Genomic DNA, 14238 nt, shown 5'->3' with positions numbered 1-14238 from the left:
CTGAGCAAAGTGAAGAGTACAGGCCAGCTATGACCAAACCCTAGGGAAACTCTGGAACATGTGGAAAGGCTTCTGGAAGAGAGCGATAGGCGAGCGGAAGAAGACTTGACATGGGATGGAAGAACAGATTTAGAGGATGGTGCCAGGAGATTTGCCGGTGTGGAAACACTGAGGGATAGAGAAGGCAAACTGAGGGAGAAATTTTAAGGGGTAGGAGGAGGGCCTTGAAGGCATTCGCTGCGAGAAGTGAGGCGGGACCGACGAGGGGGCGTGGTCAAGCGCAAATCCCGGGCGAGGGGGCGGGCCCCGGTAACTGGGTCCCAGCGCCGCTGTGGCTGCGGCTGGGCTGCCTCAGGGACGGGCCCCCGCCTCCCCATCCCCCTTCCCAGGGCTTCTTCCCGCCCGCCGCTGCGGAGACCAAGGCTGAGGCTGGAGAGGACGGTGGAGCCCGGCCCAGGCAGTTTCCCTGCCCCCCGCGGCTGGAGCATCGTCCGGAGGACGGGCTGAAGGAGAGCCCCGCAGCCGGAGCGCGCGGCGCACACGCGCGCCCCCAGGCCACCGCCGTCCTCTCTTCCCTCCCTTACCCTCCCCTTCCCTCTTCTCCGCCCCCAGCCTCCGCTGCGGCGGGAGGAAGAACCCTTTCCGACCAGCCAAGAGAGCCCAGATCGATTCCCATTTGAGGAGAAAGAAGAGACCCCGCACTCTGATCCGACTGGCCGCTCGCCCCGGGGCCACGGAAGTGGCTCGCAGTCCAGTGGAGAGCCCGCGCCGAGTGCAGCCCTCCGACCCTTGCCCAGCCGCAGCCGCATAGACAGCGCTCCCCAGCGGGCCCCCAGCCCCGCGGAGCCCACTCCCCGCTTGGGGCCAGGGCCGGCGATGCCTGGCACGGCAGCGGCGGTGGCCGCGGCTGCTGCTGCTACTGCCACCGCTGCCACAGCTGCTGGCCCCGGCCCGGGCCGGGGGCTCCAGTCTCCGCAGTGGGGCTGAGCCCGCAGCCCCGCCCCCCGAGCCTGAGGCCGCTGCTCCGCCGGGCGCCGGGCCTCCTCCGCCCGCGCCTCCGCCCCAGGAGCTGGAGCCAAGCGGGGAGCCCGGGCCCCGCGCCCAGGCCCGGACCATGCATGGCCACCGAGTCCCGGGGGGCGCCGGGCCTTCGGATCCCCAACACCCGGCCACGAATCCCCCAGGCGCAGCTCCATTGGCCTGTGCCGACTCGGACCCTGGAACCTCGGAGCCCGGACTACCCGTGCGCAGAGGCTCAGGCTCCACTCTTGGCGGCCCACTGGATCCCCAGTTTGCCGGACCCTCGGACACCAACCTGGGTCCTGCTCCAGGGCCCCGGGTCTTGCCCTGCGGCCCCAGTCCACAGCACCACCGGGCCCTGCGCTTCTCCTACCACCTGGAGGGCTCGCAGCCTCGGCCTGGTGAGTGATCAAGAAGGCATGGGAGCTCGGGCCAAAGGCCTGGTACTGGGAGCGGGTTCTTGTTCTCGGGCTCTCCAAGCCCCACCTCAGGGCTGCCCGCTCACCCTGACTCCTTGGGTCCCCTCAACCCCAATTCCCTCCCCTTATCCCTCCACCTCCTGTCCAGTCCTTTCAACCTCTGTTCCCTGACTCTTCTTTCTGTCCCTGGTGCCCATCAACCCTGCCGACCCCTTTCTCTTCTATCTGTTGAGGCTAATGGGAGAGGAAGCACTTCAAGAAACAGAGACAGTATTGCAAGACAGAAGTGGGGATTGGTTGGGGGAGTTTAGTTGGGGGAATGGGAGTAAAGGAGTCTCCCATTAGCCAAGTGCCTACATTGTGCAAGGCACGGAACTGGGTGCTTAACATAGGTTCTCATTTCACCTTCAGGAGCCCTCTGTTAAGTAGATATGTTAGCCCCATTTTGTTGGAAGGGAGGGAACTGAGACTCAGAGAAGTTAAATAATTTGCCCAAGGTCGCACAGCCACTATGGAATCTGAATTCAAAACCAGATCTGAGTCCAAAGTCTATGGTCTTTCCACTATCCCAAACTCAGGCTGGAGACCATGAAAGTAATGCCAAGCCTTCTGCTTATGTGATTTTCTCCTGTACTATTCAGCAGGCCTGGAGTATGAGTGGAAAAAAAAAAAGAGGGACGGGTGGATTGATCCAAGGTTGGGGTTGTGCCAGGTGTGTGTGGTAGGAGGACAAGGGAAGGGAGGAGCAGAAGGTGCTGATGAGAGAGAAAGGTGAAGATGTGGGTCTTGGGGGTCAGACTGGAGGAGAAGGGCTTGAGAGGTGGGTTGAGGGAGACAGCAGAAAGGTCAGAAGGGCAGAAACCAGTTGTAGCAGAGCTAGAAAGCTGTGGGCCATGAGGTTGTTTGTGGGGATAAATCAGAATGGTTGCTCAGATTTGCAGAGGTGGAGCAGCTCTAAGTCAGGCTGGGGCCACAGACTACTGCCTGAAGAGGCCTGTGAACTGCACAGCCTTAAGTGTCTGAGGAGCCCAGCAGGCCTCCTCCATATGGGGACATTCTCATTGGGCCTAAGCTCAGGAGCCATGGAGAAAGAGCAGTGCACATCTGCTCTGCCTTCCACTGGGACTAAAGGAGTTGTTGAGCCTGAGGGCTTTCAGGACTCACATCTGGCTCCACAGGTCTTTGGGATGGTAGCCAGCACCAGGTAGCACTAGTGAAGCATAAAACAATGAAAGGATGAGCCCCTTGGGCTGTCATGACCTTGGGCTAGTCATGGAGCCTCTGGGAGATTTCAGAGAACTCCCTCCTTGTGGACTGGAGATAGCCAGTCTGACAACAGGCCCTTAACACCCTACCCTGCTTGTTGCTTCTGCTGGTTTTCCAAGCTCCCCTTGACAGATGCTGTGTGGAGGGGGCTACTCATACTTTAATGTAGCTTCTTCTTTCAGATCCCAAAACACCCACGAGCACTCCCACCCTACTTAGGGCCTTTGCATTTGCTTTGCCTTCTGCCTTGTAGCTAGCTCTTCCCCTAGTCCTCCACCTAGTTTGCTCCTCATCTTTTGGGTCTCAGCTCAGATGTCACCTCCTCCAAGACACCTTTCCTAACCACTTTAGGTAGGACCACTTGTGAGTCTCTATCACAGCTGCCAGTATGCTTCCCATCCTTGTACTTAATACAATCTGAAATCACCTTATTGTGTGGTCTACTTGTTTATTGCCCATCTTCCTCCACTAGAATGTGAGCTCCATGAGGGCAAGGGGATTGTGTCTGTGTTGTTCACTATTGTATCCCCGGTGACTAGCATAGTGCCTGGCACACAGAAAGTGCTCAATAAATCTTTGTTGAACAAATGCCTGAACAGATACTACGTGAGCACATAGGTCCTCATAACTATAGCTTAAGAGAAGGACCCTGACTTCCTGCCCTCCATATACTCTTGGTCTGAGAGTTAGTAGCTGGGAGCATCTAGACCCCTGGTCCTTGACCTGTCTGATTTTTCCAAATCCCCCCCACCCCCCCCCATCCCACACCCCACACACCCCCCACCACAAAAGCAGCACAGCATTCCCAAGATCATTTTTCCAAGTGAAGTATCTGCCTCTGTAATTGCATAGTGGGTGTTTTGTTGTTGTTGTTGTTGTTTTGTTTTGTTTTTTAAGTGAGGATTGGGCATAAGAAGGGTATCAGGGAGGGACCTGGTCTCCCATCCAAACATTCATAACTGACTCACTGTGTGACCCCAGGTGACTGACTTCTCTTTTCTGAGCCTCAATTGCCTTGTCTAGAGAATGCCATGAGGAGTCTGTGAGGTACTGGTTGCAAAGCCTGCAGCATGGTTTAAACCCTCAGTAACCAGGAGTTTTTTAAAAAAAGAAAATAATAAGAAGAGAGGAAAACCTTTTGAAGAGGAGGCGGAGGAATTACTCAAGCACTGGCAAGGCGGGTGCTGGGCCATGTGATTCACAGTAGCATGGGTTGTGAGAGGCCCGCCTCCCCCACTGCCCAGCCAGCCCAGGGGTAGGCACAAGTGACTTGCTTCTCTCTCCACCGGACTAGCCTATAATTGGCCCAAAGAGGGCAGGGTTGGTGGTTGTAGGGTGTGTGTGTAAGAGGGGGAGAGAGGGTTTCCTGAACTTCAATTAAAGGGTTGAAACATTTTAATCCACATGTTAAGATTTCAGTGTGCCTGCTGACTTCCTCCCTTACACTGCTGAGGCCTTATTGAATCACCATCCTTAGGGCCCAGTGGCCTAGGCCTGTGGGGGGGGGAGGCTTTTAAAAATAATGATTATATCTTATCTGTATGAAAAGCCTTGAATTGCTTCCAAGTCCTTTCTCTTTTAGCTGTCCTATCTGATTCCTGGTGAAGGAAGGGACAGTTATTATGCCCATTTTCCAGGTTGATAAAACTTAAGGCTTCAATTGGGTCGCTGGGATAACCCAGTGAGTTGCCACAGGGGCTTTGAGAGGGTTGGGAAGGGTACAGGTTTGCTCATAGGGATTTAAGAGAATCCTATCCTTTTTCCCATGGTTGATGTCTAGAATGTTCTTCCAAATACTGGAGGTTTGGGGGAACTCAGGGCCTGACCTAGCTCAAAAGAGTTGCATGTATTGTTAGAGCCTTTTTGCGGGTAGTAGGGGAAACAGCCAATTTGGGAGACAGCAGGAAAGGTTGGATCTTTCTGATTTGGAGTCTGGGGAGGGTCTAAGGGTATAATTCAGTTGTAGAGTACTTGCCTAGCATGTGTGAGGTCTTGGTTCCATCCCTACCACTGAAAAAATAGTGGAACTGGTAAAGACCCTAGACACTGTCTGGTTCTGGGCCTCCCAAACTGAGTGAGCATCAGAATCCCTTGTTTATCATAAAAAGAAATAAAAGCTATTCCCAGACTCAAACTCAGAGTTCCAGAGTCTTGGGGTTGGAACCCAGGGATCAAGTTTTAAAAGGTTCTCAGGTGATTATGATGCATGGCCTAGAGTTGGAAACCACTATCCAAGCCCAATTTCTAGTTGAGGCAGTGGAAGCTTAGAGAGGCAGTGATTTAGCCATGGTCCTACAGTGAGTCAGCATCCTTATGGCCAGGAGAATTCATTGCCCCCCCCCAGGACCTTATATGGAACTCCCACAGTTTACTCTCAGCCCAGAAGGGAGACATGGGATCTAAGATAAAGGGAGTGAATCAATCCCTCACCCACATACACACAAACACTGGTTACCTCAGTTTACCTCTAACCCCAGCTCTTGTGAACAGCTGTCATTTGGCAGTTTCCAATTAGAAGGGAGTTGTAGCTCTGGTACTCTGGGGAGATGAAATCCTGATATCAGTAGTGCCCAGCACAGGGCCTGGCCCAAGGGAAAGGTCCTAGAGAGGTGTCAAGAATTGTAGATCTAGAGAGGAACATGGAGGACAGTTTATGCAGGAGGTTTGGTGAGAGCAAAAACACCAAGACATGGGGTACTGAGTGGGGCTGGTATTGGGAGGAGTAGAGGGATAAGTTTGGTAAGGGGGCTTTCTCTTGAGTGCAATCAGTAGTCACTGAAGGGTTTATTAACGGGAGAATGATGTGCTCAGATATGGGTGTTTGAAGCTCCCCATAAGTGTACATGGAGAATGGATGAAAAGGGTACAAGCAGGGAGACAGGCAGGTGGGTATTGCAGTCGTTTCAGAGAGAGGTGATGGTAGTTCTCATTAGAGTAACAGCAGGTAGGGAAAGTATGATCTGAGAAACATTTAGATGCTAACATGGACAAGCCTTGATAATTACTTAGATGTAGAGGCTGCAGAAGAGGGGAAAGGCCAGGGTGGCTCAGGATTGTTTTCTGAGACCAACCCACAGACTTGATGAATGATGGTGGGGCCATGTACATGCAAGAGAAGGAGCAGATTTAGGGGAAAATAGTGAGTTGTGTTTGAGACATGGTGAGATTGAGAGGCCTGGTGGGGACATCAAAGTGAAGATGGATTCAAAATCTCATGATGGTCTGGGCCAGAGATATTTGGGAGTTTTCACCACCAACACATCCCATGGACCACATGGTGTCTCATGGAGAGATATGTATGGCGGTGAGGGCCAGTCCCATCCTTGAAGACAGTGAGGGCAGCAGAGTCACATTCAGGTGAATCACTCATTACCTGCCCAAAGTTTGCCCTACAAATGTGTCTTTTTTTGGAGGAGCAGGGTTTTGTTTTTGTTTTTGTTTTTAATTTTGGGTGCTGGGGATTGAGCCCAGAAACACTTTACCGCTAAGCAATGTCCCTAGTCCTTTTTATATTTTACTTTGAAATAGCATCTTGCTAAGTTACTGATGACCTCTCTAAGTTGCTGAGGCTGGTCTCAAACTTGTGATCCTCCTGCTTTAGCCTCCTGAGTTGCTGGGATTACAGGCATGTGCCACCGTGCCCAGCTGTAGGGGAGCAGTTTTTAAAATGTATGTGGAGCTGAGACCTATTTCACATACACCCAGCGTAGCTGACTTTTGCAAAGAACTGAGGAAGTACTCCTGAAAGTCAAGCCAAATACTGGTAAAGTAAATTCATATGGCTTCCTCAATGTTTCCCCTGTTGAGGGAATCCTGAGAGGCTACAGAGGGGGTTTACTCATTGAAAGGAGAAGAGAGGGCTGAGGACAGGAGGGGTCCTAGTGGGCTCTGAGGGGTGTTTTGGAAAACAGTAGGTCAGATTCTAGGGGGAGGGATATCTGGGAAAAGACCCAGATTTGGTTCCTAGTCAGCTGGGGCCTTCCAAATAAACACAACAAAATTAAAAGACTCTGGTTAGCTGGACAAAGGACTTCCACGGACAGAACTAAAAGAATTAGCTGGGCACAGTGGCCTATACCTGGAATCCCAGTGTTTAGGGAAGCTGAGGCAGGAGAATTGCAAGTCTGAGGCCAGCCTCAGCATACAAGTGAGGCCCTAAACATCTTAATGAGACTTTGTCTCAAAATAAAAAATAAAAAGGGCTGAGAATGTAGCTCAGTGGTAAGCCACCCTTGGGTTCAATACCAGTAACAAAAAGGGAAGAAGAATTGAGGTTTCCAAATGTAGATTCTCATCATCTCCTGAGTCCTTTCAGGTCCTGTACCTCAGGGAGAGCCCAGGTAGGGCTGCCTGCTCCCTGAAGATGAGTAGCTAAGATTGCACCAGACACAAGCCATGAGTTTCTGGGGGCCAGATAACTAAATGCCTTAGACAGATGTGGAGCTGGCCAGACACTGGCTGGGAGGGACTAGGACCTGTCTGGAATGAGGGCAGGAAGCGAAGTCTGCCATTGGCTAGCCCCTCAGGTTTAAGTTCCCTCATCTTGTGAGCAGACATCTTTGGAGCAAGAAATCCAGCCTCTTGGAGCTCTAGTGTCCAGTTCCTTGAACCTGGAAGGCATCATGCCTCCAAAACACCTGGAAACAAGGTTGCAGGGCAGCAGCTGAAGGAACCTCAGTACTCCTGGCTCTACTATTGGTTCATTGTTCCTCTAGGCCTCTTCTCCCCACTCAAGGCCTTAGTTTCTCCATCTATAACATCACAGACCTGCTTTTCCCACTTGTTAAGCATATAATGTCAGCCATAAATACTTGGTGAGCAAATAATTGAGAAAGAAGGGGTAGGAGGTCATTTCTTTAACATGTGTCCATTGAGTGCCTTCTACATGCTAAGTTCTGAGCTGGGTGCTGGGTGGGCAACAAGAGAGGTACAATCCTTGTTCTCAAGGAGCTCATTTCTATCAGGAAATAATTTCAAATAATTCCAAGCAAGGATGCTGCAGGAACACATGGGGAGGAGGCAGGGAAAAGAGGACTCTTGAGTTGAGACCTGAAGGGATAAATAGCAGTCCAGAGGTAAGAAGAAGTGGAAAAGTGGTTCAGGCCACGGGAACAACATGTGCCCAAGCCCCAGGCAGAAGAGAGCACTTTCGAGGAACAGACAAGAGGCCATTGTGGCTGGAGATTGGGGGTGGGGAAGTGTTCATGAGCTTAGGCCTTCCTTGTCCCTGTGCTCAGGAGTTTGTAGTTCACCCCGAAGGCAAGGGGAGCTCTTCATAGGCTGAAGGAATTGAAGGGGCTGTGTTCTCCAAAAGCTGGCTGTGTTCTAGAGAGTGCCTTGAAGAGGGCCCTGCGGATGCAAGGGAAATTACTTAGGAGGCTGGAGAGGGGCAGTGTATGGATTCTCCAGCTACTGAGGGAGCCTCAGCTGCAGAACTTGGGAACTTGCTGGATGTGTGACTTGAGGGAGAGGCAGGAGTGGTGGAGAAAGCCCAGTTTGGGACTTGGGGGAGTGAGTAGAGGGAGGTGCTGCTCTTGGGATGGGGAAGGCAGGAGGAGCAGACTAGAATGGGGTTAGCAGTGTGGTTGATTTAGGATGCACCGAGGAGTCCAAAGTCAGGATATCTAGGTGAGAGCGCCCAACAGACATCTGCTGTACCTATGTGGGCCCCAGAGTAAAGTTAGGAGGGTGAGGGGCACACGTGTGTGGCTGAAGCCTCCAGGGAGCAGCAGGCTCTTCCAGGTGCCAGTGGTTTTAGTTGTCTGTACTGCATCCCCGTGGCCCCTGAAGGGAAGGGGTTAAGTCACGGAGGGAAGGCGCCTGTGGAAAGCGGGAAAGGCGGGACTGGCAGGGCTGGCCCCTGGGAGCTGCAGCTGGCATAGAAGCCTTTCCGCCCGGGCCTGCTAGGCCCGCGCCGCGGCCGCCGCTGTGGACGCTGCTGCTGCTGCTGCTGCTGCCGCCGCCGCCGCCACCGCCGCCGCCCAGGCTGCCGCCTTCACCTTCACCTTCACCTTCACCTTCCCTGCTTCCCCTCCAGCTTCTTTTTGGCTCCCCTGAGCGGGGCCTCCCTACCTAATGCATTCCAGGTGTAGACGCCGCCCCTCCCCCACCCCGGGGCCGCAAGGGAGGGGGGCAGGGAAGGCATGGGTCTTTTTCTTGCTGTGCATCTCTTAGGGTGAGTCTCCCGGTGTCACTGACTGCTCCTCTCTCTGGAGAGTGTCTTCAAGGATCCCTTTTCTTCAGGCCCGTGTCTCTGGCATGGGCTGGCAAGAGGGAGAGTCCCCTCAGAACCAGGTCTGATTCTTTCTAAAGTCACCTCACCTCTCTGAACCTCGGTTTTCTCATCTGTAAAATGGGGTTGAAATTCCTACTTCCTAGGGCTGTTTTAAGGATTAAATGTTACAGGCAGAGCCCACAGCCCTCAGCATGGCACACTGCAGTATGGTTCAACAAGTGGCCCTGGCCTGCTCTTTTTCTCCTTGACCCTTTGCTTTTCTGGGTCTGCATCCCTCACTGACTTCCATGCTCCATGTGGACCTCTTTGTCTCTGTCTCCCTTCTGACTTGTCCCCTCCCTTTGCTGTGTGTGTGTGTGTCTCTAGTTTTCCTGTCTTCTCCCTCCTTTCTTTGTCCCAGTGTCTTTCACTATCAAGTGTCTTTTTCCCTCATAGTCTTTCTATGTCTCCAACTTTCAGATTTGACTGGGCCCCTCGTGCATGGGAAGGTGATATGGGTGGGTGTTGGGGTCCCTAGGGTCGAGGCAGGGGTCAGAGGGACCATCCCGTTGTGGCTTTGTCCTCCCAGGGAGGGGAATCCCAGCCAGCGTGGCAGCCCTAGCACTGGGTAATTACTGCCCCCAGTGCTCCCAGCTGCAGTTCCACTCCCTTCCCTTCCTGTCCTCTGAAGTCCCCAGCTCCTCCCCGGGGTGGAGCTACCACCCCCTATCCTTCTCTGGCCTCTGGTCCAAAGAAACAGAGGAGGTGGCCAGGCCTTCACAGCAGTCAAGCCACTGGATGAGGGATGGACTGCTTGTGCTCTCATGTGACTGTGGTGTGCATGTTTGTGTGTGTGTGTGTGCGCGCGTGCGCACGCACATGTGCCTGGCTGTCCGCCTGTGTTTGTCCCCATGGGTCTTCTTTGTGTCTTAATGTTCTTGTTTTTGTATGTCTGTATGTTTTCATGTGTGTTTTTGGGTCTAGATATATTGTATGTTCCAGATAGTATGTCACCTTAACTCAATCTAAACATGTGGAGGTTTCTAGATGTTTCTGCATATGGGTCTCTATATATTTAGTGTCTGTTTCTGTGTGTCCCCTATAGGTCTACGTCTTTTTTTTTTTTTTTTTTTTTTTTTTAGTACCGGGAATTGAACCCAGGGTGTTTAACCACAGAGGCACATCCCCAGCCCATTTTTATATTCTATGTAGAGACAGGGTCTTGCTGAATTTCTAAGTGCCTTGCTAAGTTCCTGAGCCTTTTTTGAACTTGCGATCCTTCTGCCTCAGCCTCCTTAGTCCCTGGGATTATAAGCATAAGCCACTTCATCTAATATAGGTCTATGTCTTGATGGTGGTGGTTGGTCAGTGGGGTAGGGATGCTGCCTGCCTTCATCTTTTGGTCTCCCCTGCCCCTTCTTCCTGCTCTGGAGCCTTCTTGTAAACCCAGAGCTCTCTGTCCTTTAGACACACACTTCAACCATACCACCCTCCAAAGTATCCATAATTTTGCCCACTCTTCTTTCCTTTTCTGTGGGTCCATCTCCATATATTAAAAAAAAAAAAACACACCCTATCCTGAACAGCTCAACTAAAAACTACCTCCTTTATAAAAATTTCTCTCCACTGCATCTAAATGTGATTTCTTTCCCAAGTCATCAAACATTCACTGAAGATGTACTCTGTGACTCTGGACATAGACACACTTGGGATACGGCTCCAGTTCAGTTACTTTTAGCTGGGTATCCTCAAATAGGTTATTTTGCTTTTTATTTTTTTGGTTGTTGCTGTTGGTGGTTAATTGTTTTGTTTATTTGTTTGTAGTATTGTGAATTGAATCCAGGGGCATTCTATCACTAAGATATATCCCCAGCCCTATTTATTTATTTATTTATTAGTGCTGAGAATTTAATCCAGGGGTGCTCTACCACTGAGCTATACCCTCAGCCCTTGAGACAGTGTCTCACTAAATTGCTGAGGGACACACTAAATTGTTGAGGCTGGCTTCAAATTTGTGATCCTCCTGCCTAGAAGGAGTTGTTGGGATTATAGGCATGCACCATGGTACCCAGTTTATTTTGTTTCTTTGTGTCTCAGTTTCCTCATCTGTAAAATGGAGCTAATAGCTCACAGAGTAGGAGGATGGCACACAGGAGAGTATCAAGACAATGTCTGACCTAGAATAGGTGTTCAACAAACAGTTGAATTGCTATACCTTGTATTTCCCACTAAAATATTATCAGCATAGGTGACTGCTGTGGTGCATACCTGTAGTCCCAGAGACTCAGGAGGCTGAGGCAGGAGAATTGAAAGTTCAAGGCCAACCTTGGCAACACAACTTAGTGAGACTCTGTCTCTAAAAATATTTAAAAATAACTGGGGGTATAGCTCAGTGGCAGAGTATTCCTGGTTTAAATAGCCAGTACCACACACACAAGAAAAATTAACAGCTTGAGTTCCAGAGAATTCAGAATTTTCTTAGAATCCCCTGCTCTTTTCTTTAGGCATCCTGTGCAGGGCAGAAGGTGAACAGAGCCAGATAGAAAAAAAAAGCAGATTCTAATTTGATGAACTCCTGAAAAGTATTGCATAGGCCAAATTCCTGGGCCTCCTCAGGCCCAACAGAGACCAGGTACTTCCAGGAGGTGGAACAGTCGAACACCAAGGCTCCTCCCTAAGACCAGAGCATGCCTTGTAGGGCAAAAGCTGAATAGCAGAAATGAAATAACTTAACTCAGATTTTAAAGTGATGACCTAAAAGTTGAATTGGATCCCAAGGTTTATTTGACCTGTTCACTGTTTTTAAAATGCAATTTCATACAAAAATCTGGATTTCTGGATTCTCTTGAAATATTGCAAGATTTGGCAGTACATGGCCCTAGTCCTACAAGGTAAAAACAGATTGGAGGGGAGGAGCTGCTGTCCCTACTTTAGGTGAGGATGTGCTCTTCACTTTACCACAATTCATACCATTCCCTATTGCTCTTTACTATCCCATTCCACAGAAAGGTTCTCCCTTTACATAAGGGTCCATGCTTTACAGGAAGGTCCTACACTTTACAGAAGGGACCACACTTTACTAAATAAGCATTTCTCCATTTTTCATACAAAGCTTCTATTTTGTCAGAGTCATTCAATTACTGGTAGGTCATACATTTTACAAAAGAGTTTTTATAGAACTTGCCTCATTTTACAGAATGTCCCTGCACTTTGAAGGAAGCTCTTTCATTTTATAGAAACTTCTTCCTTTTCAGAAAGGGCTTTTTCATCAGAGACCTCTATTTTATAGAAAGCTTCTCCATTTTTCAGGAGGGTATGGAGGACATACTCTTTTTTAAAAAAAATATATTTTTAGTTGTAGATGGACACAATATCTTTATTTTATTTATTCATTTTTTCTATGTAGTGCTGAGAATCGAACTCAGTGCTTCATGCATGCCAGGTAGGCTCTCAAAAGTATCTTCACAGTCAGGCACAGTGGTGCATGCCTGTTATCTCAGCAGCTGAGGAGGCTGAGGCAGGAATATCACAAGTTCAAGGCCAGACTCAGCAACTCATTGAGGTGCTCTGCAACTTAGCAAGATCCTATCTTGAAATTTTTTTAAAAAAAGGGCTGGGAATGGGCTGGAGTTGTAGTTCAGTGGTAGAGTGCTTGCCTCACATGTGTGAGGCCCTGGGTTCCATCCTCAGTACCACATAAAAATAAACAAATAAAAATAAAGATGTTTTTTAAGAAAAAAAGGGCTGGGAATGTGACTCAATGATTAAGTGCTCCTGAGTTCAGTCCTTAATAACACACACACACACACACACACACACACACACACACACACAAACACAATGTCTTCATTCTGCAGAAAGTGCCCCCATTTTTCTGCTGAGTCCTTTATGTTCAGAAGACTAGTGGACTTAAGGGAAGGAACCTCTGGACTACCCACAGGGTTCCTGTAAACATCTCCTCCTGCACATTTCACACTTGACAAAGCTTTGTGTTTGGACTTCCAGAAAGAACATCTGCCAGGCCAAGCAAGTCCTGTGTACAGTCTGGCCTTGAAGGTGAATTGGGGCAGCTGAGCTGGAGCTCACATTCAAGGGGTAGGCAGGAAGAGGTGGGGCAGTTTTGCCTTCATCCCTTGCTTTTTCTCTCAAGCTGTGGGACTCCCCCCCACAGAGCTGGCTTCTCAAAAGGCATTTTCCTTTTTGCTGTTGTTCTTTCTTCTCCACTCCCTCTGTTCCCTTTCCCCACCCCAACCCCACCCCATGAATTCCAACTGTCCCTGGGGCCTACCTCTCAGCCAGGAAAGGCAAAGATTTGAGGGCTGTTGGGAGAAGTTTACATCAGCTGTGAAAAGGCCTGAATGCTAGGGTCAGCTTCTGCCCACTAGCATCTCATAGATTCCTCACAACAAAAAGCACACACATATTGTCCCAGTTTTACAAATGGGGAAATTGGGAGTTCAAGCTATGCAGCTCCTTGCCCCAGGTCACCAGGGAGTTAATGGCCAATGTCCAGTCTTGGGGCCCTAAGAGCTATCTTGAAATTAAGCCAAGGCTACAGCTGGGAGAAGAGAGAGGGGATACTGCTGGCCAGGGAAGAGGGGAAACTGGCAGCTGAAATTCCCAGAAAGAGGTGAAGGAAAAGTAGGGTCTGGTTCCAGTGGGAATGGGCCAAAAGAGGAGTCCTTGTCCTCAAGCTCAGCTATAAGCTGGACCTCCTCTGCCAGTAAACCCAGAAGCATGTGCTCAGGGCACCTGCCAAGCAGGGGCATACAGCAACCAGAAACAATTTTTGGAATGATTTTGCTATTTCAACAATAATAAATTGTCATGGGAAAATTTGAAACTCAGATGCAATTCTTGACACATATTTTACACTTTTGTATGGTTTGTATTTTGAATTGTGTTTGAATGGAGGAGACAGGGCACCATTGTCTTTTCACCTCTAATAGGAATACTGCCCTGATCTACGGAGCTCTTGTGGTGAAGAGGGCTGGATTCTGTGTCCATCTCTGGCTGGGTTTACTTGCATTTCTCAATGTATCAATAGTTTTGTGCTGGGTTCAGCTTCTAGCTGAATTCAAGAGCAAGGACTCCTCTTTTTGGCCCACACCCACTGGAACTGAACCTTACTTCACTTTCCCTTCTTTCTGGAAATTTCAGAACCAAACCAGGAAGCTGCTATTATTATCTTTTCCAGACATGGAACCAAGACTCAGAAAGATGGGGACCGAGAGCCACTTAGCTAGTAAATGGTAGTGTTGGAATTTCATGGGATGTTCAACTGGTAAACTCTATGCAAATAGTCCCCAATCCAAAACA

The 14238-nt window shown here is 49.8% G+C and overlaps 1 protein-coding gene across 2 annotated transcripts in view; it reads left to right on the top strand.

The window, feature by feature from the left end:
• The first annotated feature begins 1070 nt into the window (after nt 1–1070).
• Nucleotides 1071–14238, top strand: part of Fgd1 (FYVE, RhoGEF and PH domain containing 1) — a 41875-nt gene continuing 28707 nt past the window's right edge. The window contains exon 1 of one of the 2 annotated variants that reach the window (XM_027950202.2): nt 1071–1421. In XM_027950202.2, coding sequence (XP_027806003.2) covers nt 1115–1421 — 307 coding nt within the window. In that variant the 5' untranslated portion in view covers nt 1071–1114. Of the gene's footprint in view, nt 1422–8904; nt 9000–14238 lie in introns of those variants that run through there. The other variant, XM_071606867.1, reaches the window with a different exon arrangement.

The sequence above is a fragment of the Marmota flaviventris genome, chromosome X, assembly GCF_047511675.1.
Source record: "Marmota flaviventris isolate mMarFla1 chromosome X, mMarFla1.hap1, whole genome shotgun sequence".
NCBI classification, from domain to species: domain Eukaryota; kingdom Metazoa; phylum Chordata; class Mammalia; order Rodentia; family Sciuridae; genus Marmota; species Marmota flaviventris.
Note: the sequence above shows the minus strand (reverse complement) of the source record. Positions and strands in the feature narration are given on the sequence as shown.